The sequence below is a fragment of the Scyliorhinus torazame genome, chromosome 19 (assembly GCF_047496885.1).
Source record: "Scyliorhinus torazame isolate Kashiwa2021f chromosome 19, sScyTor2.1, whole genome shotgun sequence".
NCBI lineage: Eukaryota > Metazoa > Chordata > Chondrichthyes > Carcharhiniformes > Scyliorhinidae > Scyliorhinus > Scyliorhinus torazame.
In genome coordinates this window covers 24,550,153-24,574,442 of record NC_092725.1, presented here as the reverse complement: position 1 = coordinate 24,574,442, position 24,290 = coordinate 24,550,153, and the positions used below count along the sequence as shown (strand labels likewise).

General features: G+C 56.4%; 1 protein-coding gene across 1 annotated transcript in view; it reads right to left on the bottom strand.

The window, feature by feature from the left end:
* The window catches only part of rnf40 (ring finger protein 40), a 154,429-nt gene that overhangs the window by 97,285 nt on the left and 32,854 nt on the right, over window positions 1-24,290 (bottom strand). Inside the window, exons 3-8 of the mRNA XM_072485438.1 lie at window positions 23,088-23,255; window positions 21,610-21,754; window positions 14,494-14,709; window positions 11,799-11,920; window positions 4,019-4,165; window positions 1,399-1,473 (exon numbers count right to left, since the gene is read on the bottom strand). Coding sequence (XP_072341539.1) covers window positions 1,399-1,473; window positions 4,019-4,165; window positions 11,799-11,920; window positions 14,494-14,709; window positions 21,610-21,754; window positions 23,088-23,255 — 873 coding nt within the window. The remainder of the gene's footprint in view (window positions 1-1,398; window positions 1,474-4,018; window positions 4,166-11,798; window positions 11,921-14,493; window positions 14,710-21,609; window positions 21,755-23,087; window positions 23,256-24,290) is intronic.

The window sequence follows — 24,290 nt, the reverse complement described above, 5'->3', positions numbered from 1 at the left end:
TGCGGGTTAGGTGAATTGGCCAATGATAAATTGCCCTTAATGTCCAAATTGCCCTTGGTGTTGGGTGGAGGTGTTGAGTTTGGGTAGGGTGCTCTTTCCAAGAGCCGGTGCAGACTCAAAGGGCCGAATGGCCTCCTTCTGCACTGTAAATTCAATGATAATCTATGATTAATCTAGGACAAAGGTTCGGCACAACATCGTGGGCCGAAGGGCCTGTTCTGTGCTGTATTTTCTATGTTCTATGTATGTTCTAACGGACAGCTTTGCTTTCAACTGGTGCTAAACAGACCCCCACCCCGCGCCTGTGCCACGCCCAAAGTAACCGCAAGGCCTTGGGAGTTCTCTTCACACTCAGCAAAGATACAAAAAAGTTTTACAGTCATTTTCAAAGGAACTTCACAAGCTTTCACGATGATATCGTCTCTCCTTATCCATCCAGAAGACACTCTTAAAAGCGTACCTCAGCAAACGAGCAAAGCACACTTTAAAAATCTATTCTTCGCTAGAAAGCTTAAAATCACTTCTGCAGACGTAGAAACAATTGGAGGTGACAACGAAAGATATTATGGGTGTATTTTAGAGCGCTCTCACCATATCTATCTCAGTGTGAACAATGAAACCATTTTAACTATTATTCTCTATTATTTAATAAGGATGGGTCTGAGGGGAAGAGTTAATCAAAGAGGTCACATCCATTGCTGCTAAAGAACGATGTCATCTGGTTTAGAAGACTATATCGGCTCCAGTTTCCTCTCACAACATCAGCCACATTGTAGAAGGGGACCGGGAGCATCCCCTTCAACGTTTCTCCAGTGGTCTAGGAGTTGAGTATCGTAAAGCAGGTGTTCTTCAATTGATATTAACTATGTGATGAATGTAGGAATTTCAGATATATATTGTGTTATATGTATCTGGTGAAGTAAGGGGTAATTAAAGCACCATAAAAATGAGATCATCATTTATTCCAACGATGTATATTGTTTACCCAAATGGGACTGATGGGATTTTGTTGCTAGAAAGAAGGCTCTCCGGGGAGTAAATAATTAGAGCCTTAGTCAGGTGGACATAACCCAGTTAAGGGGATAGCGATGATGTAGTTAGCGGGAGTAGTCAGGGGCTGAAGCAGTCAGGTGTTGAGATTCAGTTTCGATTTTGCTGTGAATAGAACAGCAGCCTTTTGCCAAATGCCGGGAAGTTAAACAGGAGTCTGACACAGGCAAGTATCTGCAGGCTGTTTCCTGAAGGATCTCTCTCTCAAAGCCGTTTATCCAAGATATCACTGTTCAGCGAGTCTTCCTCGGTTTGCTAATTGTATTGTTGCAGGAGTGCACCCGATTGTGAAAGAGAGAGAAAGCGAGAAAGGCAAGCCGGACAGCCCGAGTCTGGGGGGGTGTTTACCTTGTGTATATGTAACGTAATCTGACCGCCCTGGAATCCCGCGGGTCCACCAGAAACATGATAGCCAGAGTTCAACTGCAAGAGAACATGAGAGAGGATACAGGAGTCAATAAGAGTACAAAGACAAAGGGGTTATTGTTTAAACAAAAAAAAAAACTCTATAAAAGCCAGGTTCGTTCCCAGTTCTGGGCGCCACACTTCAGGAAAGACACCAGGGCCTTGGAGAGGACTCGGAGGTTTTTTTTTCTTTACCGGAATGGTCCAATGGATGAGGGACATCAGGTTCATGCGGAGGTACTGGAATTGTTCTCCTTGGAGATGCGGAGACTAAGGTGGGGGAGGGGGAGGGGGTGGTGGTGAGATTGAATCAAGCTCCAAATCAGGAAGGAGTTCTGATCGAGTTCTCTCCTTTAAATTCATTCACGGGAAGTGGGTGTCATTGTAAGGATTCTCCTGTTAATCCCGGTTTGCCCCCTAATGTATTCCCTTTATTTTCCCTTTGTTCTGGCTTTTATCATTTTTCTACATGGGGCATTTAAAATACCTACGCCTTTAATACGGACTGCACCTTTAATTTGAGTGGCTGGTAAACTAGAGGCTGTCCTGTGACCTCCAGGCCAGGCAGGCTGCAGGAGTCATTCCCATTTCAAAACAGCAGATGCAAGGAAGTTCAGTGCTGATGCATCTTGATGGACTTGGCTGTCGGCCAATAGACAATTTCGAATTGCCGGACCTCATCAATGGAGCGTGCTGATTGGTCAGGGTTTTCTCTGGAATGTTCTTTCCTCTGTGAGACCGTGCTTCCAGTTTAGTTTTGTTTTGAGTTGAGCTGAAAGGGGCTCTTTGAATTTATCTCTCCTTGAAAGGGTGAACCTCTCTCAAACGCCCTGTTGGCGGCTCCGTTTTCTACTCAGTAAAGCTGGATGGCTTTCTAATGAGTTTGGAAACCCAGTAAGATTAAAAGCCAGGCTGAGAACAGGGTTTGGGGGGGTACAAAGAAATCTTTTAAAAATCCAGACAAGCCACCAGCTGAAGACACCAGCGAACCATGTCCATATGTTCTGGGCATGCCCGAAGCTGAAGGGATTTTGGCTGGGGTTTGCGGATGTTATGCCCACGGTGTTAAAAACAAGGGTGGCGCCGAGTCCAGAGGTGGCGATTTTCAGAGTGTCGGAAGATCCAGGAGGAGAAAGAGGCAGACGTTCTGGCCTTTGCCTCCCTGGTAGCCCGGAGATGGATACTATTGGCATGGAAGGACTCAAAGCCCCCAAAGTCAGAGACCTGACTATTGGACATGGCTAGCTTTCTCTGTCTGGAGAAAATCAAGTTCGCCCTGAGAGGGTCAATGTTCATCCGGAGGTGGCAGCCGCTCGTCGACTTCTTTAGAGAGGCGTGGGGGGGAGGGGGAGCTTAGATTAGTGTGTAAGAAAGGTGGGACCTGTGAGGGAGGAAGACAGCCTTTGCGCTATGTTTATATTTGTATGTACACTGTTTCTTCTGTTATTGTTATAAAATCACAAATACCCCAATAAAATGTTTTTTTTTTAAACTTTTTGAAATCCCATGTGGGGAACTCTGTTCTTATCTCAATGAGGCTGATGGTCGTTCTGGTGGAGTTGGAAACCAGTAAGAATTAAACAGGCCTGAGTCGGATCTTTTGAGTGAAGGCCCAGGTTAATCAAAGTTAAAGTGACTCCCCAGAGGGAATCTTACAGCCTGGGAGTTCTGACTGAATGTTTCTGGCAGACGATCCTCATTAGCAATCCGACCGGCGGTTGCAATCACTCTGCGTCCTGGGAGGGCAGCCGGCTGAAAAAATGACGTTAGCATCGCAAGAAAGGACATTTGTCTTTCACCTCATCTCAACTATTATTTTACCCCTTTCCCTCCCTGTGCGTGTGTCTGCCTTGCGTGTGCAGATTAGTTGACCGGTATTCTACTATAATTAATGCACATCTTATCTCTATTTTTGTTATAAATAAACAGTTGTCGTGTTTCACTTACAAATCTGGTGCCTGTAAGTCACTGGAGAAGTCAAGGGTTAAAGATCACAGAAACATTATTCAAATTATTGGTGAATTCACTTTGTGTTGGGACTCCGGGACCTGTGGGACTGGAATTGACCGCAAACCCACCCAGGCTGTCGTGAGAATCAATGGCTGGGCCCAGCACTTGTTGCCCATCCCTAATTGCCCCTTGAACAGAGTGGCTTGTTTGGCCATTTCGGAGGGGCATTTCGGAGCCAACCACATCGCTGGGTGGGTCTGGAGCCACATGTAGGCCAGACTTGACAAGGACGCCAGGTTTCCCTTTCCCTAAAGGACATGAAGTGAACCAGGTGGGGCTTTTTTTTTCAGAAATAAGGAGACACTGTTTACAGAGACAGGGGTGTCAGGAACCAGATTGAAGGCGATTGGGTGGGGGTTGTGGAGGTGGCGGGAGTTGGATAAACATCTGAAGGGGGGAAATGCGCAGCGTGATGGAACGGTGGAGAAAAAAAGAGCAGGGGGTAGCGGATCGATCAGACAGCTCTACTGAAAAGAGCAGGGGCTGCGAGAGGCTGAAGGGCCTCGGTCTGTAAGAGTCACCGGGTGTAATTAGGAAGCAGAGCGCGGGTTACCTGCTCGAGGGCCTCGGCCAAGTGTTTGTTCAGCTTTTGCTCCCGTTTGCGCAGCTTCTCGATATCCCACTGCAGATCCTCAATGGTCGTCTCCATCTCTGAGACCTTGGTCTCTGCCGACTGCACCTTATCCTGCAGCTCATTGTACTGAGAGCGGGGGGGGGGGGGGGGGGGGGGGGGGGGGGGTGAATAGGGGAGGCAAGAAACGTTAGGGAACAGGAAGATGTCATTCGAACCCATCCCCAGCCCAACCATGGGCTGATTGATGGCCAAACTCTCTAAACAATCCCAAATTCGATTTTTCGATTTCGAAGTGCGCCAAGAGCCACATCAACAGACAATTTAAGGTCATCTGTCCATATCATAACTTGGCTCATTTATATGTGCTCAAGGTGCCATATATTCACATGCAAGGACTTGCTATCTGCAAACAAAAAGTATCTGTTCAAGCTTCGCTCCTACGTACAATTACATGGGAGCTTGGGGAGCCCTCTAGTTCCCCGTTGCCTTCGTCATGGCAACACCTCGGCCAACCAAGGCTCTGTGAGGCAGCAGTGCTAACCCGGGTCCCTGGCTCTGTGAGGCAGCAGTGCTAACCTGGGTCCCTGGTGCTAAGGCAGCAGTGCTAACCCGGGTCCCTGCCGCTGTGAGGCAGCAGTGCTAACCCGAATCCCTGGCACTGTAAGGCAGCAGTGCTAACCCGGGTCCCTGGCGCTGTGAGACAGCAGTGCTAACCCGGTTCCCTGGCACTGTGAGGCAGCAGTGCTCACCCGGGTCCCTGCCGTGTGAGGCAGCAGTGCTACCCGGGTCCCTGGCTCTGTGAGACAGCAGTGCTAACCTGAGTCCCTGGCGCTGTGAGACAGCAGTGCTAACCCGGTTCCCTGGCACTGTGAGGCAGCAGTGCTCACCCGGGTCCCTGCCGTGTGAGGCAGCAGTGCTACCCGGGTCCCTGGCTCTGTGAGACTGCATTGCTAACCCGGGTTCCTGGCGCTGTGAGGCAGCACTGCTAACCCGGGTCCCCGGCACTGTGAGGCAGCAGTGCTAACCCGGGTCCCTGCCGTGTGAGGCAGCAATGCTAACCCGGGTGCCTGGCTCTGTGAGGCAGCAGTGCTAACCTGGGTCCCTGGTGCTCAGGCAGCAGTGCTAACCCGGGTCCCTGGCACTGTGAGGTAGCAGTGCTAACCCGGGTCCCTGGTGCTATGAGGCAGCAGTGCTAACCCGGGTCCCTGGCTCTGTGAGGCAGCAGTGCTAACCCGGGTCCTTGGCGTGTGAGGCAGCAGTGCTAACCCGCGTCCCTGGCTCTGTGAGGCAGCAGTGCTAACCTGGGTCCCTGGTGCTAAGGCAGCAGTGCTAACCCGGGTCCCTGGCGCTGTGAGGCAGCAGTGCTAACCCGGGTCCCTGGCGCTGAGAGACAGCAGTGCTAACCCGGGTCCCTGGCGCTGTGAGTCAGCAGTGCTAACCCGGGGCCCTGGCGTGTGAGGCAGCAGTGCTAACCCGGGTCCCTGGCTCTGTGAGACTGCAGTGCTAACCCGGGTTCCTGGCGCTGTGAGGCAGCAGTGCTAACCCGGGTCCCTGGCTCTGTGAGGCAGCAGTGCTAACCCGGGTCCCTGGCGTGTGAGGCAGCAGTGCTAACCTGGGTCCCTGGTGCTAAGGTAGCAGTGCTAACCCGGGTCCCTGGCACTGTGAGGTAGCAGTGCTAACCAGGATCCCTGGCGCTGTGAGGCAGCAGTGCTAACCCCGGTCCGTGACGCTGTGAGGCAGCAGTGCTAACCCGGGTTCCTGACGCTGTGAGGCAGCAGTGCTAACCCCGGTCCCTGACGCTGTGAGGCAGCAGTGCTTACCTGGGTTCCTGACGCTGTGAGGCAGCAGTGCTAACCAGGATCCCTGGCGCTGTGAGGCAGCAGTGCTAATACGGGTCCCTGGCGCTGTGAGGCAGCAGTGCTAACCTGGGTCCCTGGCGCTGTGAGGCAGCAGTGCTAACCCGGGTCCCTGGCACTGTGAGGCAGCAGTGCTGACCAGTGCACAGTGGGCTAAACAGCTGGCTTGTAATGCAGAACAATGCCAGCAGCGCAGGTTCAATTGCCGTACAAGCCTCCCCGAACAGGCGCCAGAATGTGGCGACTAGGGGCTTTTCACAGTAACTTCATTGAAGCCTACTTGTGACAATAAGCAATTATAATTATTTATTTTTTTTAAAATATGTTTTATTGAAATTTGTTCGATCAAAATTTTTTCCCCTGACAGAACAAACATAACAGTAGAGAAAATTTTACAATAAACAAATGGCTAATCAACATAGTACTCTAATCATTTAACATAAACTAAAACTTCCACACACCCCCCCCCCCCCTCTCCCCTGGGTTGCTGCTGCTGGTCATCTGTCTTCCCTCTAACGTTCCCCTAGGCAGTCGAGGAATGGCTGCCACCGCCTGGTGAACCCTTGAGCCCATCCTCTCAGGGCAAACTTTATCTGCTCCAGTTTAATGAACCCCGCCATATCATTTACCCAGGCCTCCAGTCCGGGGGGTTTCGCTTCCTTCCACATGAGTAGGATCCTACGCCGGGCTACTAGGGACGCAAAGGCCACAACGTCGGCCTCTTTCGCCTCCTGCACTCCCGGCTCTTCCGCAACTCCAAATAGAGCTAACCCCCAGCCTGGTTTGACCCGGGCCTTCACCACCTGCGAAATCACTCCCGTCACTCCCTTCCAATACCCCTCCAGTGCCGGGCACGCCCAAAACATATGTGCGTGGTTTGCCGGGCTTCCGCCGCACTTCCCACACTTGTCCTCCACTCCAAAGAACCTGCTCAACTTTGCTCCCGTTATGTGTGCTCTATGTAGCACCTTGAATTGAATCAGGCTAAGCCTGGCGCATGAGGAAGAGGAATTTACCCTGCTTAGGGCATCAGCCCACATACCCTCCTCTATCTCCTCCCCTAGCTCTTCTTCCCACTTTCCTTTTAGTTCGCCCACCAACTCCTCCCCCTCTTCCCTCATCTCTCGGTATATCTCTGACACCTTGCCCTCTCCGACCCACACCCCCGAAAGCACTCTGTCCTGAATCCCCTGTACCGGGAGCAGCGGAAATTCCCTCACCTGTTGTCTAGTGAACGCCCTCACCTGCATATATCTAAGGAAGTTTCCCCGGGGCAACTTATACTTTTCCTCCAATGCTCCCAAGCTCGCAAACGTCCCATCTATAAATAAATCTCCCACCCTCCTAATTCCCAACTGGTGCCAGCTCTGAAATCCTCCATCCATCCTCCCTGGGGCGAACCTATGGTTGTTCCTAATTGGGGACCCCACCAGGGCTCCCCGCACACCTCTCTGTCGCCTCCATTGTCCCCAGATATTCAATGTTGCCGCCACCACCGGGATCGTGGTAAACTTTTTTGGTGAGAACGGTAGCGGCGCCGTCACCAGCGCCTCTTAAGCTCGTCCCTTTACAGGACTTTCTCTCCAGTCTTTTCCACGCCGCTCCCGCTCCCTCCATCATCCATTTACGAATCATCGCCACATTGGCGGCCCAATAGTAGTCGCCCAAATTCGGTAGCGCCAATCCTCCTCTGTACCTGCTACGTTGTAAGAACCCCCTCCTTACCCTCGGGACTTTCCCTGCCCACACAAAGCTCGTGATGCTCCTGTCTATTTTTTTGAAAAAGGTCTTAGTGATTAGTATAGGGAGACATTGAAATACAAATAAGAACCTCGGGAGGACCATCATCTTAATTGCCTGCACCCTGCCCGCCAGCGACAGAGGCTGCATGTCCCACCTCTTGAAGTCCTCCTCCATTTGTTCTACCAATCGTGTCAGATTAAGTCTGTGCAAGGTTCCCCAGCTCCTAGCGATCTGAATCCCCAGGAAGTTTCTTTCCACTTTCCTTAGAGGCAGGCCTTCTATCTCTCTACTCTGGTCCCCTGGGTGTATCACAAATAGTTCACTCTTCCCCATGTTAAGCCTATATCCCGAGAAATCTCCGAACTCCCTCAACATCCGCATAACCTCTATCATCCCCCCCGCTGGGTCCGACACATGCAACAGTAGGTCATCCGCGTATAGCGAGACTCGGTGTTCTTCTCCCCCTCTAATCACCCCTCTCCATTTCCTGGAGTCTCTCAACGCCATGGTCAGAGGTTCAATTGCCAACGCGAACAACAGTGGAGACAGCGGGCATCCCTGTCTTGTTCCCCTATATAATCGGAAATACTCCGATCTTTGCCGACCCGTGACTACACTTGCCGCTGGGGCCCCATAAAGAAGTTTGACCCAGCTAATAAACCCGTTCCTGAACCCAAACCTCCTCAACACCTCCCATAAATACTCCCACTCCACCCTATCAAATGCCTTCTCTGCATCCATTGCCGCCACTATCTCTGCCTCCCCCTCCACTGGGGGCATCATTATCACCCCTAATAGTCGTCGCACGTTAACATTCAGTTGTCTCCCTTTTACGAACCCTGTCTGGTCTTCGTGCACCACCCCCGGAACACAGTCCTCTATCCTCGATGCCAGTACCTTTGCCAGCAATTTGGAGTCCACGTTCAATAATGAAATAGGTCTATAAGACCCGCACTGCAACGGATCTTTATCCCTCTTCAAAATTAGCGATATCGTCGCCTCCGACATTGTCGGGGGTAAAGTCCCTCCTTCCCTGGCCTCATTGAACGTCCTCACCAACAACGGGGCCAACAAGTCCACATATTTTCTATAAAATTCCACCGGGAACCCGTCTGGTCCCGGAGCCTTCCCTGCCTGCATGTTCCCCAGCCCCTTAATAACCTCGTCCACCCCAATCGGTGCCCCCAGGCCTTCCACCTCCTGCTCCTCGACCCTCGGGAACCTCAATTGATCCAGGAACTGCCGCATCCCCTCCTCTCCCTCTGGGGGTTGGGACCGATACAGTCCCTCATAAAAGGTCTTGAACACCTCATTTATCTTCCCTGCTCTTCGCACCGTAGCTCCCTTTTCGTCTCTAATTCCCCCTATCTCCCTCGCCGCTGTCCTCTTTCGCAATTGATGAGCCAACAGGCGACTAGCCTTTTCCCCATATTCATACCTCGTCCCCTGTGCCTTCCTCCACAGCACCTCCGCCTTTCTGGTGGTCAGGAGGTCAAACTCCGTCTGGAGTCATCTCCTCTCCCTGTACAGTTCCTCCTCCGGGGTCTCTGCAAATTCTTTGTCCACCCTTAAAATCTCCCCCAGTAATCTTTCCCTTTCCTTGGCCTCTGTTTTCCCTTTGTGGGCCCCAATGGAGATCAGCTCTCCTCTGACTATCGCTTTTAGTGCTTCCCATACCACTCCCACACGGACCTCCCCATCGTCATTGACCTCCAGGTATCTCTCGATACACCCCCGCACTCTTCCACACACTCCCTCGTCCGCCATCAATCCCACATCTAATCGCCAGAGTGTTCTCTGCTCCCTTTCCTCTCCTAGTTCCAGGTCCACCCAGTGTGGGGCATGGTCCGAAACCGCTATGGCTGAATACTCAGCTTCTTCCACCCTTGAGATCAATGACCTTCCCAAAACAAAAAAATCTATCCGGGAGTACACTTTATGGACATGGGAGAAGAAGGAGAACTCCCTGGCCCTCGGTCTAAGAAATCGCCATGGATCCACTCCCCCCATTTGGTCCATAAACCCCTTGAGCACCTTGGCCGCTGCCGGCCTTCTTCCGGTCTTTGAGCTGGATCTATCTAGCCCTGGGTCCAACACGGTATTGAAGTCCCCTCCCAATATCAGGTTTCCTACCTCCAGGTCCGGTATACGACCCAGCATCCGTCTCATAAATCCCGCATCGTCCCAATTCGGGGCATATACATTAACAAACACGACCTCCATTCCCTCCAGCCTGCCACTCACCATTACATATCTACCTCCGCTATCTGCTACGATGTTCTTTGCTTCAAATGCTACCCGTTTCCCCACCAATATGGCCACCCCTCTGTTCTTTGCATCTAGTCCTGAGTGGAACACCTGTCCCACCCATCCTTTCCTTAACCTAACTTGGTCCGCCGCCTTCAGGTGCGTCTCTTGGAGCATAACCACGTCTGCCCTTAGTCCTTTCAAATGCGCGAGCACTCGGGCCCTTTTAATCGGTCCGTTCAGGCCTCTCACGTTCCACGTGATCAGCCTCACTAGGGGGCTACCTGCCCCCCTCCCGTGTCGACTAGCCATCACCTTCTCTAGGCCAGTCCCATATCCCGCCTCCGCGCTCCCACTCGCTCCCCAGGCGTCGCACACCATCCCTGTCCACCCACTCTTTAGCCATTTCCTTTTGGATTTCCGCAGCAGCAACCCAGTTGTCCCCCCCCCCCCCCCCCCCGCCCCCGCTAGATCCCTTTCTAGCGTGATTGTTCCCCCCATATTACTTCCGCAAGTCAGCTGACTTCAACTGACCCCGGCTACTCCTGCTCACTCCTTGACTCCCCCGTGTGGGGAACTCCCATCCGCCTTGCGCCTGTCTTCCCGCCATAATGGCGCGGGAACATCCCTTTATCTGACCCGCTTCTTGTGGCGCAGCTCCCTTTCCTCTCCCCCTCCCATTCCTCATTCTCCGCCTATGTCCCTTCTTTCCCCCCTCACCGGCGCCCACATTTCCTAGTGTCTCCCCCCATCCCAATTTACTTCTCTATTTACATCAACCATAACAATAACAATAACATTCCCTACAGTATCAGTCCCTCAGTTCCGATCCAATTTCTCCTCTTTAATAAAGGTCCATGCTTCCTCCGCCGTATCGAAATAATGGTGTCTCTCCTGGTACGTGACCCATAGTCGTGCCGGCTGCAGCATCCCGAACTTCACCTTTTTTTTGTGTAACACCTCCTTGGCTCGGTTAAAACTCGCCCTCCTTCTCGCCACCTCCGCACTCCAATCCTGGTACACCCGTACCACTGCATTCTCCCATCTGCTACTCCGCACCTTTTTAGCCCATCTCAGGACCTCTTCTCTATCTTTAAGGCGGTGAAATCGCACGATTATCGCCCTGGGTGGTTCTCCCGCTTTTGGTCTTCTCGCCGGGATCCGATGTGCCCACTCCACCTCCAAGGGGCCCGCAGGGGCCTCAGCACCCATCAATGAGCTTAGCATCGTACTTACATAAGCTCCACAGTCCACTCCTTCCACACCCTCAGGGAGACCCAGTATCCGAAGGTTCTTCCTTCGCGCTCTGTTTTCTAGGGCCTCAATCCTTTCAATACGCTTTTTATGGAGTGCCTCGTGCGTCTGTGTTTTGACCGCCAGGCCCAGGATCTCGTCCTCATTATCCGTCACCTTCTGCTCCACCATGCGGAGCTCTGTCTCCTGGGTCCTTTGTGCCTCCTTGAGCCCCTCAATTGCCTGTAGCATCGGGGTCAGCACCTCCCTCTTTAGTAGCTCCACACACAGTCTCAAAAATTTGTCTTGCTCGGGCCCCCATGTCGCCTGAGCTTTCTCCGCCGCCATCTTGTGTCTTCTCCCTTTCTGTCCCTTTCGTCGACGATTCCTCGCGCTGCAGCCGCCGCCGATATTTTCCTCCTTCGTTGGGGGGGGGACTCCCTTCTCACTCACCCCACACCGGGTTGCGTCGCCCAAAAATTTCCCGTTGCGGCTCTTAAAAGAGCCCGAAGGTGCGTCGGAGCTGGAGCCGCCGAAACGTGCGGCTAGCAAGGCATCACCGCAACCGGAAGTCCCGCAATTATAATTATTGACGTCGCTGTGCTCACTGACGGTTGGCAGCGTGAGTTGGGAGTGTTCAGAACAACAAGACGAAAGGGTGGGGTGGGGAAGAGCCTTACCTCCATTGACATCTTGTGATGTTTGCCCTGAAGCTGGGTGGTCAGGTCCTGGAGACGCCTGTTCTCGCCCAGCACGTCCTTGTTCAGACACTTGGTGCAGTCCTCGAGCCCATTAAACTCGACTAGAGCAGAGAGAGAGAGAGAGAGAGTCAGAGACAGAGTCCAGAGAGAGAGGGAGAGAGTCAGAGACTGATAAAGAGGGAGAGCGAGGGGGGGAGAGGGAGAGAGAGAAAAAGAAAGAGAGAGAAAAAGAGGGAGAGGCAGACAGAGAGAGAGGCAGGCGGAGAGAGAGGCAGGCGGAGAGAGAGGCAGGCGGAGAGAGAGGCAGGCGGAGAGAGAGGCAGGCGGAGAGAGAGGCAGGCGGAGAGAGAGGCAGGCGGAGAGAGAGGCAGACGGAGAAAGAGGCAGGCGGAGAGAGAGGCAGGCGGAGAGAGAGGCAGGCGGAGAGAGAGGCAGGCGGAGAGAGAGGCAGGCGGAGAGAGAGGCAGGCGGAGAGAGAGGCAGACGGAGAGAGAGGCAGACGGAGAGAGAGGCAGACGGAGAGAGAGGCAGACGGAGAGAGAGGCAGACGGAGAGAGAGGCAGACGGAGAGAGAGGCAGACGGAGAGAGAGGCAGACGGAGAGAGAGGCAGACGGAGAGAGAGGCAGACGGAGAGAGAGGCAGACGGAGAGAGAGGCAGACGGAGAGAGAGGCAGACGGAGAGAGAGGCAGACGGAGAGAGAGGCAGACGGAGAGAGAGGCAGACGGAGAGAGAGGCAGACGGAGAGAGAGGCAGACAGAGAGAGAGGCAGACAGAGAGGGAGAGAGAGGGAAGAAGAGAGTGAGAGAGATAAAGAAAGCGAGAGAGAAACAGACAGAGAGGGAGAGAGAGGGGAGAAGAGAGAGGGGGGAAGAGAGCGAGAGAGAAAAAGAGAGAGATAGGCAGAGAGAGGCAGGCAGACAGAGAGAGAGGCAGACAGAGAGACAGACAGAGAGAGAGGCAGACAGAGAGAGAGGCAGACAGAGAGAGAGGCAGACAGAGGGAGAGAGAGAAAGGCAGACAGAGGGAGAGAGAGGGGGAAGAGAGAGGGGGAAGAGAGTGAGAGAGAAAAAGAGAGATAGGCAGAGAGAGGCAGGCAGAGAGAGAGAGAGACAGACAGAGAGAGAGAGAGAGAGGCAGACAGAGAGAGAGAGAGAGAGAGAGAGAGGCAGACAGAGAGGGAGAGGCAGGCCGAGAGAGAGAGAGGCAGACCGAGAGAGAGAGAGGCAGACCGAGAGGCAGAGAGAGAGAGAGAGGGAGATAGAGAGAGAGAGAGGCAGACAGAGAGAGAGAGAGGCAGACAGAGAGAGAGAGAGGGGCAGACAGAGAGAGGCAGACAGAGAGGGAGAGAGAGGCAGACAGATAGGGAGAGGCAGAGAGAGAGGCAGATAGACAGAGAGAGAGGCAGACAGAGAGGGAGAGGCAGAGAGAGAGAGAGAGAGAGTGAGAGGCAGACAGAGAGAGAGAGAGAGGCAGAGAGGGAGACGCAGACAGAGACCGAGAGACACAGAAAGCGAGACACAGAAAGCGAGACTGAGAGAGCGAGACTGAGAGAGCGAGACTGAGAGAGCGAGACTGAGAGAGCGAGTCAGAGAGATGGGCGAAATGGCCTGTTTGTTACACAGGGACAGCATTGGGGCGATGGGCTGAATGGCCTGTTTGTTACACAGGGACAGCATTGGGGCAATGGGTTGAATGGCCTGTTTGTTACACAGGGACAGCATTGGGGCAATGGGCTAAATGGCCTGTTTGTTACACAGGGACAGCATTGGGGCGATGGGCTGAATGGCCTGTTTGTTACACAGGGACAGCATTGGGGCAATGGGCTGAATGGCCTGTTTGTTACACAGGGACAGCATTGGGGCAATGGGCTGAATGGCCTGTTTGTTACACAGGGACAGCATTGGGGCGATAGGCTGAATGGCCTGTTTGTTACACAGGGACAGCATTGGGGCAATGGGCTGACTGGCCTGTTTGTTACACAGGGACAGCATTGGGGCGATAGGCTGAATGGCCTGTTTGTTACACAGGGACAGCATTGGGGCGATGGGCTGAATGGCCTGTTTGTTACACAGGGACAGCATTGGGGCAATGGGCTGAATGGCCTGTTTGTTACACAGGGACAGCATTGGGGCGATAGGCTGAATGGCCTGTTTGTTACACAGGGACAGCATTGGGGCAATGGGCTGAATGGCCTGTTTGTTACACAGGGACAGCATTGGGGCGATAGGCTGAATGGCCTGTTTGTTACACAGGGACAGCATTGGGGCAATGGGCTGAATGGCCTGTTTGTTACACAGGGACAGCATTCGGGCGATAGGCTGAATGGCCTGTTTGTTACACAGGGACAGCATTGGGGCGATAGGCTGAATGGCCTGTTTGTTACACAGGGACAGCATTGGGGCGATGGGCTGAATGGCCTGTTTGTTACACAGGGACAGCATTGGGGCAATGGGCTGAATGGCCTGTTTGTTACACAGGGACAGCATTGGGGCGATAGGCTGACTGGCCTGTTTGTTACACAGGGACAGCATTGGGGCAATGGGCTGAATGGCCTGTTTGTTACACAGGGAGAGCATTGGGGCGATAGGCTGAATGGCCTGTTTGTTACACAGGGACAGCATTGGGGCGATGGGCTGAATGGCCTGTTTGTTACACAGGGACACCTGCCTGACCTTCATTGTTGATTTTCTGACACAGGTCCTCGATGCGCCGATGGAGCTTGTCAAAGACTTCCACGATTCGGGCCACAGCTTTTTTGGAGAACGCCATGCGGTCCTGTAGCTGTAGTTCGATCTCCTCACTGCTGCTGCTCGCCAGCGTGGCGAGGAAGGAGAGGGCCGGCTCGTTTAGCTCCTCGCTGACAGAGGAAGGCAGCGGCGTGGGGTCTGCTGGAGGTGACGGAAAAGCGCAGCATAATCACTTATCTGGATGCACAAAGACCCGACACCCGACAGTGCGGCATTCCCTCACGGCGGCGATCCCTTGTTACTGACCCTCCGACAGTGCGGCATTCCCTCACGGCGGCGAACCCTCGTTACTGACCCTCCGACAGTGCGGCACTCCCGAGGTAACGACCCTCGACAGGGCGGCACTCCCTCGTCACTGACCCCCGACAGTGCAGCACTCCCTCGTTACTGACCACCGACAGTGCGGCACTCCCTCGTTACTGACCCTCCGACAGTGCAGCACTCCCTTGTTACTGACCCTCCGACAGTGCGGCGCTCCCTCAGTACTGACCCTCCGACAGTGCAGCACTCCCTCGTTACTGACCACCGACAGTGCGGCACTCCCTCGTTACTGACCCTCCGACAGTGCAGCACTCCCTTGTTACTGACCCTCCGACAGTGCGGCGCTCCCTCAGTACTGACCCTCCGACAGTGCAGCACTCCCTCGTTACTGACCCTCCGACAGTGCAGCACTCCCTTGTTACTGACCCTCCGACAGAGCGGCGCTGCCTCAGTACTGACCCTCCGACAGTGCGGCATTCCCTCACGGCGGCGAACCCTCGTTACAGACCGTCCGACAGTGCGGCACTCCCAAGGTAACGACCCTCGACAGGGCGGCACTCCCTTGTTACTGACCCTCCGACAGTGCGGCACTCCCTCGTTACTGACCCCCGACAGTGCGGCACTCCCTTGTTACTGACCCTCCGACAGTGCGGCACTCCCGAGGTAACGACCCTCGACAGGGCGGCGCTCCCTTGTTACTGACCCTCGACAGTGCGGCGCTCCCTCAGTACTGACCCTCGACATGGCAGCGCTCCCTTGTTACTGACCCTCGACAATGCGGCGCTCCCTCAGTACTGACCCTCCGACAGTGCGGCGCTCCCTCAGGACTGACCCTCCGACAGGGCGGCGCTCCCTCAGTACTGACCCTCCGACAGTGCGGCGCTCCCTCAGTACTGACCCTCCGACAGTGCGGCGCTCCCTCAGTACTGACCCTCCGACAGTGCGGCCCTCCCTCAGTACTGACCCTCTGACAGTGCGGTGCTCCCTCAGTACTGACCCTCGACAGGGCGGCGCTGCCTCAGTACTGAACCTCCGACAGTGCGGCACTCCCTTGTTACTGACCCTCGACAGTGCGGAACTCCCTCAGTACTGACCTTCGACAGTGCAGCGCTCGCTTGTCACTGACCCTCCGACAGTGCAGCGCTCGCTTGTCACTGACCCTCCGACAGTGCGCCACTCCCTCGTTACTGACCCTCCGACAGTGCGCCACTCCCTCGTTACTGACCCTCCGACAGTGCGGCACTCCCTTGTTACTGACCCTCCGACAGTGCGCCACTCCCTCGTTACTGACCCTCCGACAGTGCGGCACTCCCTTGTCACTGACCCTCGACAGTGCAGCGCTCGCTTGTCACTGACCCTCCGACAGTGCGCCACTCCCTCGTTACTGACCCTCCGACAGTGCGGCACTCCCTTGTTACTGACCCTCCGACAGTGCGCCACTCCCCTGTTTCTGACCCTCCGACAGTGCGGCACTCCCTCAGTACTGACCCTCCGACAGTGCGGCACTCCCTCGTTACTGACCCTCCGACAGTGCGGCACTCCCTCAGTACTGACCCTCCGACAGTGCGCCACTCCCTCGTTACTGACCCTCCGACAGTGCGGCACTCCCTTGTTACTGACCCTCCGACAGTGCGCCACTCCCTCGTTTCTGACCCTCCGACAGTGCGGCACTCCCTCAGTACTGACCCTCCGACAGTGCGGCACTCCCTCATTACTGACCCTCCGACAGTGCGGCACTCCCTCAGTACTGACCCTCCGACAGTGCGGCACTCCCTCAGTACTGACCCTCCGACAGTGCGGCGCTCCCTCAGTATTGACCCTCCGACAGTGCGACACTCCCTCAATACGGACCCTCTGACAGTGCGGCACTCCCGAGGTAACGACCCTTGACAGGGCGCCGCTCCCTCGTTACTGACCCTCGACAGTGCGCCACTCCCTCGTTACTGACCCTCCGGCAGTGCGGCACTCCCTGGTTCCTGACCCTCTGACACTGCGGCACTCACTTGATACTGACCCTAGACAGTGCGGCACTCCCTCAGTACTGACCCACGACAGTGCGGCACTCCCTCAGTACTGACCCACAACAGGGCGGCGCTCCCTCGTTACTGACCTTCCGACAGTGCGGCACTCCCTTGTTACTGACCCTCGACAGTGCGGCACTCCCTCAGTACTGACCCTCAACAGTGCGGCACTCCCTCAGTACTGACCCACGACAGTGCGGCACTCCCTCGGTACTGACCCTCCGACAGTGCAGAGCTCCATCAGCACTGACCCTCTGACAGTGCGGCGCTCCCTCAGCACTGACCCTCTGACAGTGCGGCACTCCCTCAGCACTGACCCTCCGACAGTGCGGAGCTCCCTCAGAACTGGCCCTCTGATAGTGCGGCGCTCCCTCAGTACTGGCCCTCTGGCAGTGCGGCGCTCCCTCAGTACTGGCCCTCCGACAGTGCGGCGCTCCCTCCGTACTGGCCCTCCGACAGTGCGGCGCTCCCTCAGTACTGACCCTCTGACAGTGCGGCACTCCCTCAGTACTGACCCTCTGACAGTGCAGCGCTCCCTCAGTACTGGCCCTCCGACAGTGCAGCACTCCCTCAGTACTGACCATCCGACATTGCGGCGCTCCCTCAGCACTGACCCTCTGACAGTGCGGAGCTCCCTCAGAACTGGCCCTCTGATAGTGCGGCGCTCCCTCAGTACTGGCCCTCTGGCAGTGCGGCGCTCCCTCAGTACTGGCCCTCCGACAGTGCGGCGCTCCCTCCGTACTGGCCCTCCGACAGTGCGGCGCTCCCTCAGTACTGACCCTCTGACAGTGCGGCACTCCCTCAGTACTGACCCTCTGACAGTGCAGCGCTCCCTCAGTACTGGCCCTCCGACAGTGCAGCACTCCCTCAGTACTGACCATCCGACATTGCGGCGCTCCCTCAGCACTGACCCTCTGACAGTGCGGCGCTCCCTCAGTACTGATCGTCCGACAGTGCGGCATTCCCTCACGGCGGCGATCCCTTGTTACTGACCCTCCGACAGTGCGGCATTCCCTCACGGCGGCGAACCCTTGTTACAGACCGTCCGACAGTGCGGCACTCCCGAGGTAACGACCCTCGACAGGGCGGCGCTCCCTCGTTACTGACCCCCGACAGTGCGCCACTCCCTCGTTACTGACCCTCCGGCAGTGCGGCGCTCCCTTGTTACTGACCCTAGACAGTGCGGCACTCCCTCAGTACTGACCCACGACAGGGCGGCGCTCCCTCAGTACTGACCCACGACAGGGTGGCGCTCCCTCAGTACTGACCCACGACAGTGCGGAGCTCCCTCAGTACTGACCCACGACAGTGCGGAGCTCCCTCAGTACTGACCCACAACAGGGCGGAGCTCCCTCAGTACTGACCCTCCGACAGTGCGGCGCTACCTCAGCACTGACCCTCTGACAGTGCAGCACTCCCTCGTTACTGACCCCCGACAGTGAGGCGCTCCCTCGTTACTGACCCTCCGACAGTGCAGCGCTCCCTCAGTACTGACCCTCCGACAGTGCGGCACTCGCTGGTTACGGACCCTCCGACAGTGCGGCGCTCCCTCGTTACTGACCCTCAGACAGTGCGGCGCTCCCTTGTTACTGACCCTCCGACAGTGCGGCGCTCCCTCAGTACTGACCCTCCGACAGTGCGGCACTCCCTCGTTACTGACCCTCGACAGTGCGCCGCTCCCTCAGTACTGACCCTCCGACAGTGCGGCGCTCCCTCAGTACTGACCCTCGACAGTGCGGCACTCCCTTGTTACTGACCCTCGACAGTGCGGCGCTCCCTCGTTACTGACCCTCCGACAGTGCGGTACTCCCGAGGTAACGACCCTCGACAGGGTGGCGCTCTCTCGTCATTGACCCTCCGACAGTGCGGCGCTCCCTCGGTACTGACCCTCCGACAGTGCGGCACTCCCTCGTTACTGACCCTCCGACAGTGCTGCACTCCCTCGTTACTGACCCTCCGACAGTGCGGCACTCCCGAGGTAACGTCCCTAGACAGGGCGGCGCTCCCTTGTTACTGACCCTCGACAGTGCGGCGCTCCCTCAGTGCTGACCCTCGACATGGCGGCGCTCCCTTGTTACTGACCCTCGACAGGGCGGCGCTCCCTCAGTACTGACCCTCCGACAGTGCGGCGCTTCCTCAGTACTGACCCTCCGACAGGGCGGCGCTCCCTCAGTACTGACCCTCCGACAGTGCGGCGCTCCCTCAGTACTGACCCTCCGACAGTGCGGCGCTCCCTCAGTACTGACCCTCCGACAGTGCGGCGCTCCCTCAGCCCTGACCCTCGGACAGTGCGGCACTCCCTCAGTACTGACCCTCCGACAGTGCGGCGCTCGCTTGTTACTGACCCTCGACAGGGCGGCGCTCCCTTAGTACTGACCCTCTGACAGTGCGGCGCTCCCTCAGTACTGACCCTCCGACAGTGCGGCACTCCCTTGTTACTGACCCTCCGACAGTGCGCCACTCCCTCGTTACTGACCCTCCGACAGTGCGCCACTCCCTTGTTACTGACCCTCTGACAGTGCGGCACTCCCTTGTTAATGACCCTAGACAGTGCGGCACTCCCTCAGTACTGACCCACGACAGTGTGGCGCTCCCTCAGTACTGACCCACAACAGGGCGGAGCTCCCTCAGTACTGGCCCTCCGACAGTGCGGCGCTACCTCAGCACTGACCCTCTGACAGTGCGGCGCTCCCTCAGCACTGACCCTCTGACAGTGCGGCACTCCCTCAGCACTGACCCTCCGACAGGGCGGAGCTCCCTCAGAACTGGCCCTCTGATATTGCGGCGCTCCCTCAGTACTGGCCCTCTGGCAGTGCGGCGCTCCCTCAGTACTGGCCCTCCGACAGTGCGGTGCTCCTCAGTACTGGCCCTCCGACAGGGCGGCGCTCCCTCAGTACTGACCCTCCGACAGTGCGGCGCTACCTCAGCCCTGACCCTCGGACAGTGCGGCACCCCCTCAGTACTGACCCTCCGACAGTGCGGCGCTCGCTTGTTACTGACCCTCGACATGGCGGCGCTCCCTCAGCACTGACCCTCAGACAGTGCGGCGCTCACTTGTTACTGACCCTCCGACAGTGCGGCGCTCGCTTGTTACTGACCCTCCGACAGTGCGGCGCTCCCTCAGCACTGACCCTCAGACAGTGCGGCGCTCGCTTGTTACTGACCCTCCGACTGTGCGGCACCCCCTCGTTACTGACCCTCCGACAGTGCGGCACTCCCGAGGTAACGACCCTCGACAGGGCGCCGCTCCCTCGTTACTGACCCTCGACAGTGCGGCGCTCCCTCAGCACTGACCCTCCGACAGTGCGGCGCTCCCTTAGTACTGACCCTCTGACAGTGCGGCGCTCCCTCAGTACTGACCCTCCGACAGTGCGGCACTCCCTTGTTACTGACCCTCCGACAGTGCGCCACTCCCTCGTTACTGACCCTCCGACAGTGCGCCACTCCCTCGTTACTGACCCTCCGGCAGTGCGGCGCTCCCTTGTTACTGACCCTCCGACAGTGCGCCACTCCCTGGTTCCTGACCCTCTGACAGTGCGGCACTCCCTTGTTACTGACCCTAGACAGTGCGGCACTCCCTCAGTACTGACCCACGACAGGGCGGCGCTCCCTTAGTACTGACCCTCTGACAGTGCGGCACTCCCTCAGTACTGACCCTCCGACAGTGCGGCACTCCCTTGTTACTGACCCTCCGACAGTGCGCCACTCCCTCGTTACTGACCCTCCGACAGTGCGCCACTCCCTCGTTACTGACCCTCCGGCAGTGCGGCGCTCCCTTGTTACTGACCCTCCGACAGTGCGCCACTCCCTGGTTCCTGACCCTCTGACAGTGCGGCACTCCCTTGTTACTGACCCTAGACAGTGCGGCACTCCCTCAGTACTGACCCACGACAGGGCGGCGCTCCCTCAGTACTGACCCACGACAGGGCGGAGCTCCCTCAGTACTGACCCTCCGACAGTGCGGCGCTACCTCAGCACTGACCCTCTGACAGTGCGGCGCTCCCTCAGCACTGACCCTCTGACAGTGCGGCACTCCCTCAGCACTGACCCTCCGACAGGGCGGAGCTCCCTCAGAACTGGCCCTCTGATATTGCGGCGCTCCCTCAGTACTGGCCCTCTGGCAGTGCGGCGCTCCCTCAGTACTGGCCCTCCGACAGTGCGGTGCTCCCTCAGTACTGGCCCTCCGACAGTGCGGCGCTCCGTCAGTACTGACCCTCTGACAGTGCGGCGCTCCCTCAGTACTGGCCGTCCGACAGTGCAGCACTCCCTCAGTACTGACCCTCCGACAGTCCGGCGCTCCCTCAGTACTGACCCTCTGAAAGTGCGGCGCTCCCTCAGTACTGACCCTCTGACAGTGCGGCGCTCCCTCAGTACTGACCCTCGACAGTGCGGCGCTCCCTCAGTACTGATCCTCCGACAGGGCAGCGCTCTCTCAGTACTTGAGGGGAGCAGAGTAGAACCGCCAGAGATAAGCACGCGAGTAGTGATGCAGTTTTCAAAAAAATAAATTTAGAGTACCCAATTAATTTTTTCCAATTGAGGGGCAATTTCGCGAGGCCAATCCACCTAACCCGCACATATTTGGGTTGTGGGGGGCGAAACCCATGCAAACACGGGGAGCATGTGCAAACTCCACACAGACTGTGACCCAGGGCCGGGATCGAACCTGGGACCTCGGCGCCGTGAGGCAGCAGTGCTAGCCACTGCGTCGCCGATGGTTCGTGGTTTGTTTGTCGAGTCACTGCACCGGAAGCTTCACCTTTTTCTGGCACTATGTCCACCTGGCATTCGGGAATCTGAGTGGGAACCACTGGGTCCCGGCTCTCCGCTTCCTCCATGCGCTCCTGCCCTTCCTTGGGCTGTGAATCGTAGCGGTAAAGCAGCACCTGGACATTCTCATCCAGCTGTGGGGAAGAGAAACAGAAAACGGGATGGGGTGGGAAGGAGGGAGAGAGAGTGTGAGAGAGAGATGAGAGACAGAGGGAGAGAGAGAAGAGGGACCGAGAGAGTGAGAGAGATAGGGGAGAGAGAGGGGGGGAGAGAGAGGGGGAGAGAGAGAGGCAGACAGAGAGAGAGCAGAGCGAGAGAGAGAGATAGAAAGACAGAGGGAGACAGAGAGACGACAGGGAGAGAGAGACAGAGACGGAGAGACAGAGAGGGAGACAGAGAGGGAGAGGGAGAGAGAGAGACAGAGAAAGACAGAGAGAGACACAGAGAGAGAGACACAGAGAGAGAGAGAGCCAGAGACAGAGAGACAGAGAGAGGGAGAGACAGAGAGAGGGAGAGACAGAGAGGGAGAGACAGAGAGGGAGAGACAGAGAGAGAGAGACAGAGAGAGACAGACAGAGAGAGAGAGACAGACAGAGAGAGAGAGACAGACAGAAAGAGAGAGAGAGACAGAGAGAGAGACAGAGGGAGAGACAGACAGAGAGACAGAGAGAGAGACAGAGAGAGAGACAGAGAGAGAGAGACAGAGAGAGAGAGACAGGGAGAGAGAGAGAGAGACAGAGAGACAGAGAGAGAGAGAGAGACAGAGAGAGAGACAGAGAGAGAGAGAGAGAGAGACAGAGCGAGAGAGACAGAGAGAGAGAGAGACAGAGAGAGAGAGACAGAGAGAGACAGAGAGAGAGACAGAGAGAGAGAGACAGAGAGAGACAGAGAGAGAGAGACAGAGACAGAGAGAGATACAGAGAGAGAGAGACAGTGAGAGAGAGAGAGAGAGAGACAGACAGACAGAGAGAGAGAGGGACAGGCAGTCAAAGAGAGACACAACCAGAGACAGAGAGAGATAGAGACAAAGAAAGAGACAGACAGACAGAGAGAGGAGTGACTGGCCGAGAGAGGGCCAGGCAGAGGGAGAGGTGAAGCATTGGGGCAGAAAGAGTGAACGGGAGGAGGAAAGAGAAGCAAACTGGTTAATCGTGTGAAGTCACAATTAGTTCACAGAAAAGCTGCCGGTTTGAGCACCCGGCCCCACACACAGCGCAGTCGTTACGCTCAAAGTGTACATCGTGAGCGGGCGCTGCTTCGGCGAGCGCCAGTGAGACGGGCGGACAGTCATATCCACGGCAAATTGAGCTAACAGCCAAACAGCATGGTACAGAGGGGGGGAGTGCGGCAAAGGTGCGTGCGTTCACTCCGAAGGTTGGGAAGGGTGGGGGGGGGGCTCGGCTCGGAGCGGAAACAGGGAAAGGCCGGTGATGTGGTGGGGGGAGTACGAGAGTCCGCGGGGCTGACCTGGCTCCAGTAGCGGTTGACGATGAGCAGTGTGGCGTCGTCTGTCGCCTGCCGCTTCTCCAGCTTCTCGATGCGCTCCCGCAGCTCGTCCTCGATGGCCTGCCGCTGCTCCAGTCTCTCCGCAAGCTTCTTGTTCTTGAACTGGAGAACCTTGAGGTCCATCTCCTCCTGCGAGGAGGGAAAGAGACCACAATTAAGGCAATGAAGAGGGAGGGGTGGGGGGCATTGTGCACGAGACAATCAGACCCATCAATCTTCAATAAACCAGACAGATTTGCATTGACCTGGCACCTCGGAGGCAGTCATTTCGCAGCAACACGAATTTGATTCAGGAGGTTTGCGTGTCATTGGCGACAATCACAGAGGAATCAGAGAATTTCTCCAGTGCCAAAGGAGGCCATTCAGCCCGTTGTCTTTGCACTGAGCCTATCTCAGCCCCTTCCGCCGCCCCAGCCACGTAACCCCACCTAACCTACACATCTTTCAACACTTAAGGAGCAATTTATCACGGCCAATCCACCTAACCCGCACATCTTTGGACTGTGGGAGGAAACCGGAGCACCCGGAGGAAACCCACGGCGACACGGGGAGAACGTGCAGACTCCGCACAGACAGTGACTGAGGCCGGAATTGAACCCGGGTCCCTGGCGCTGTGAGGCCGCAGTGCTAACCACTGTGCCGCCCAGCATTTATTACCCATCCCTAATTGCCCCATGCGACGGTGGTGGGTGGGCAGCCATTTTGAACTGTCACAGTCCCGTGTGGTGTAGGTACACCCACAGTGCTGTTAGGGAGGGAGTTGCAGGATTTTGCCCCAGTGACAGTGAAGGAACGGCCGATGTATTTCCCAGTCAGGATGGTGAGTGTGGGGTTTGGAACTTGCAGGCGGTGGGTGTTGCCCGTGTGTCTGCTGCCCCTTGTCCCTCTGGATGGTAGAGGTGGCGGGTTTGGAAGGTGCTGCCGAAGGAGTCTTGGCGAATCGCTGCAGAGCATCTTGTAGACGGTACACACGGCTGCTGCTGTGTGTCGGTGGTGGAGGGAGTGAATGTCTGTGGATGGGGTGTCGATCGAGCGGGGCTGCTTTGACCTGGATGGTGTCGAGCTTCTCGAGTGTTGTTGGAGCCGCCACTCATCCAGGCAAGTGGAGAGGGTCCCATCACACTCCTGACTTGTGTCCATATAGATGGTGGACAGTCTTTGGGG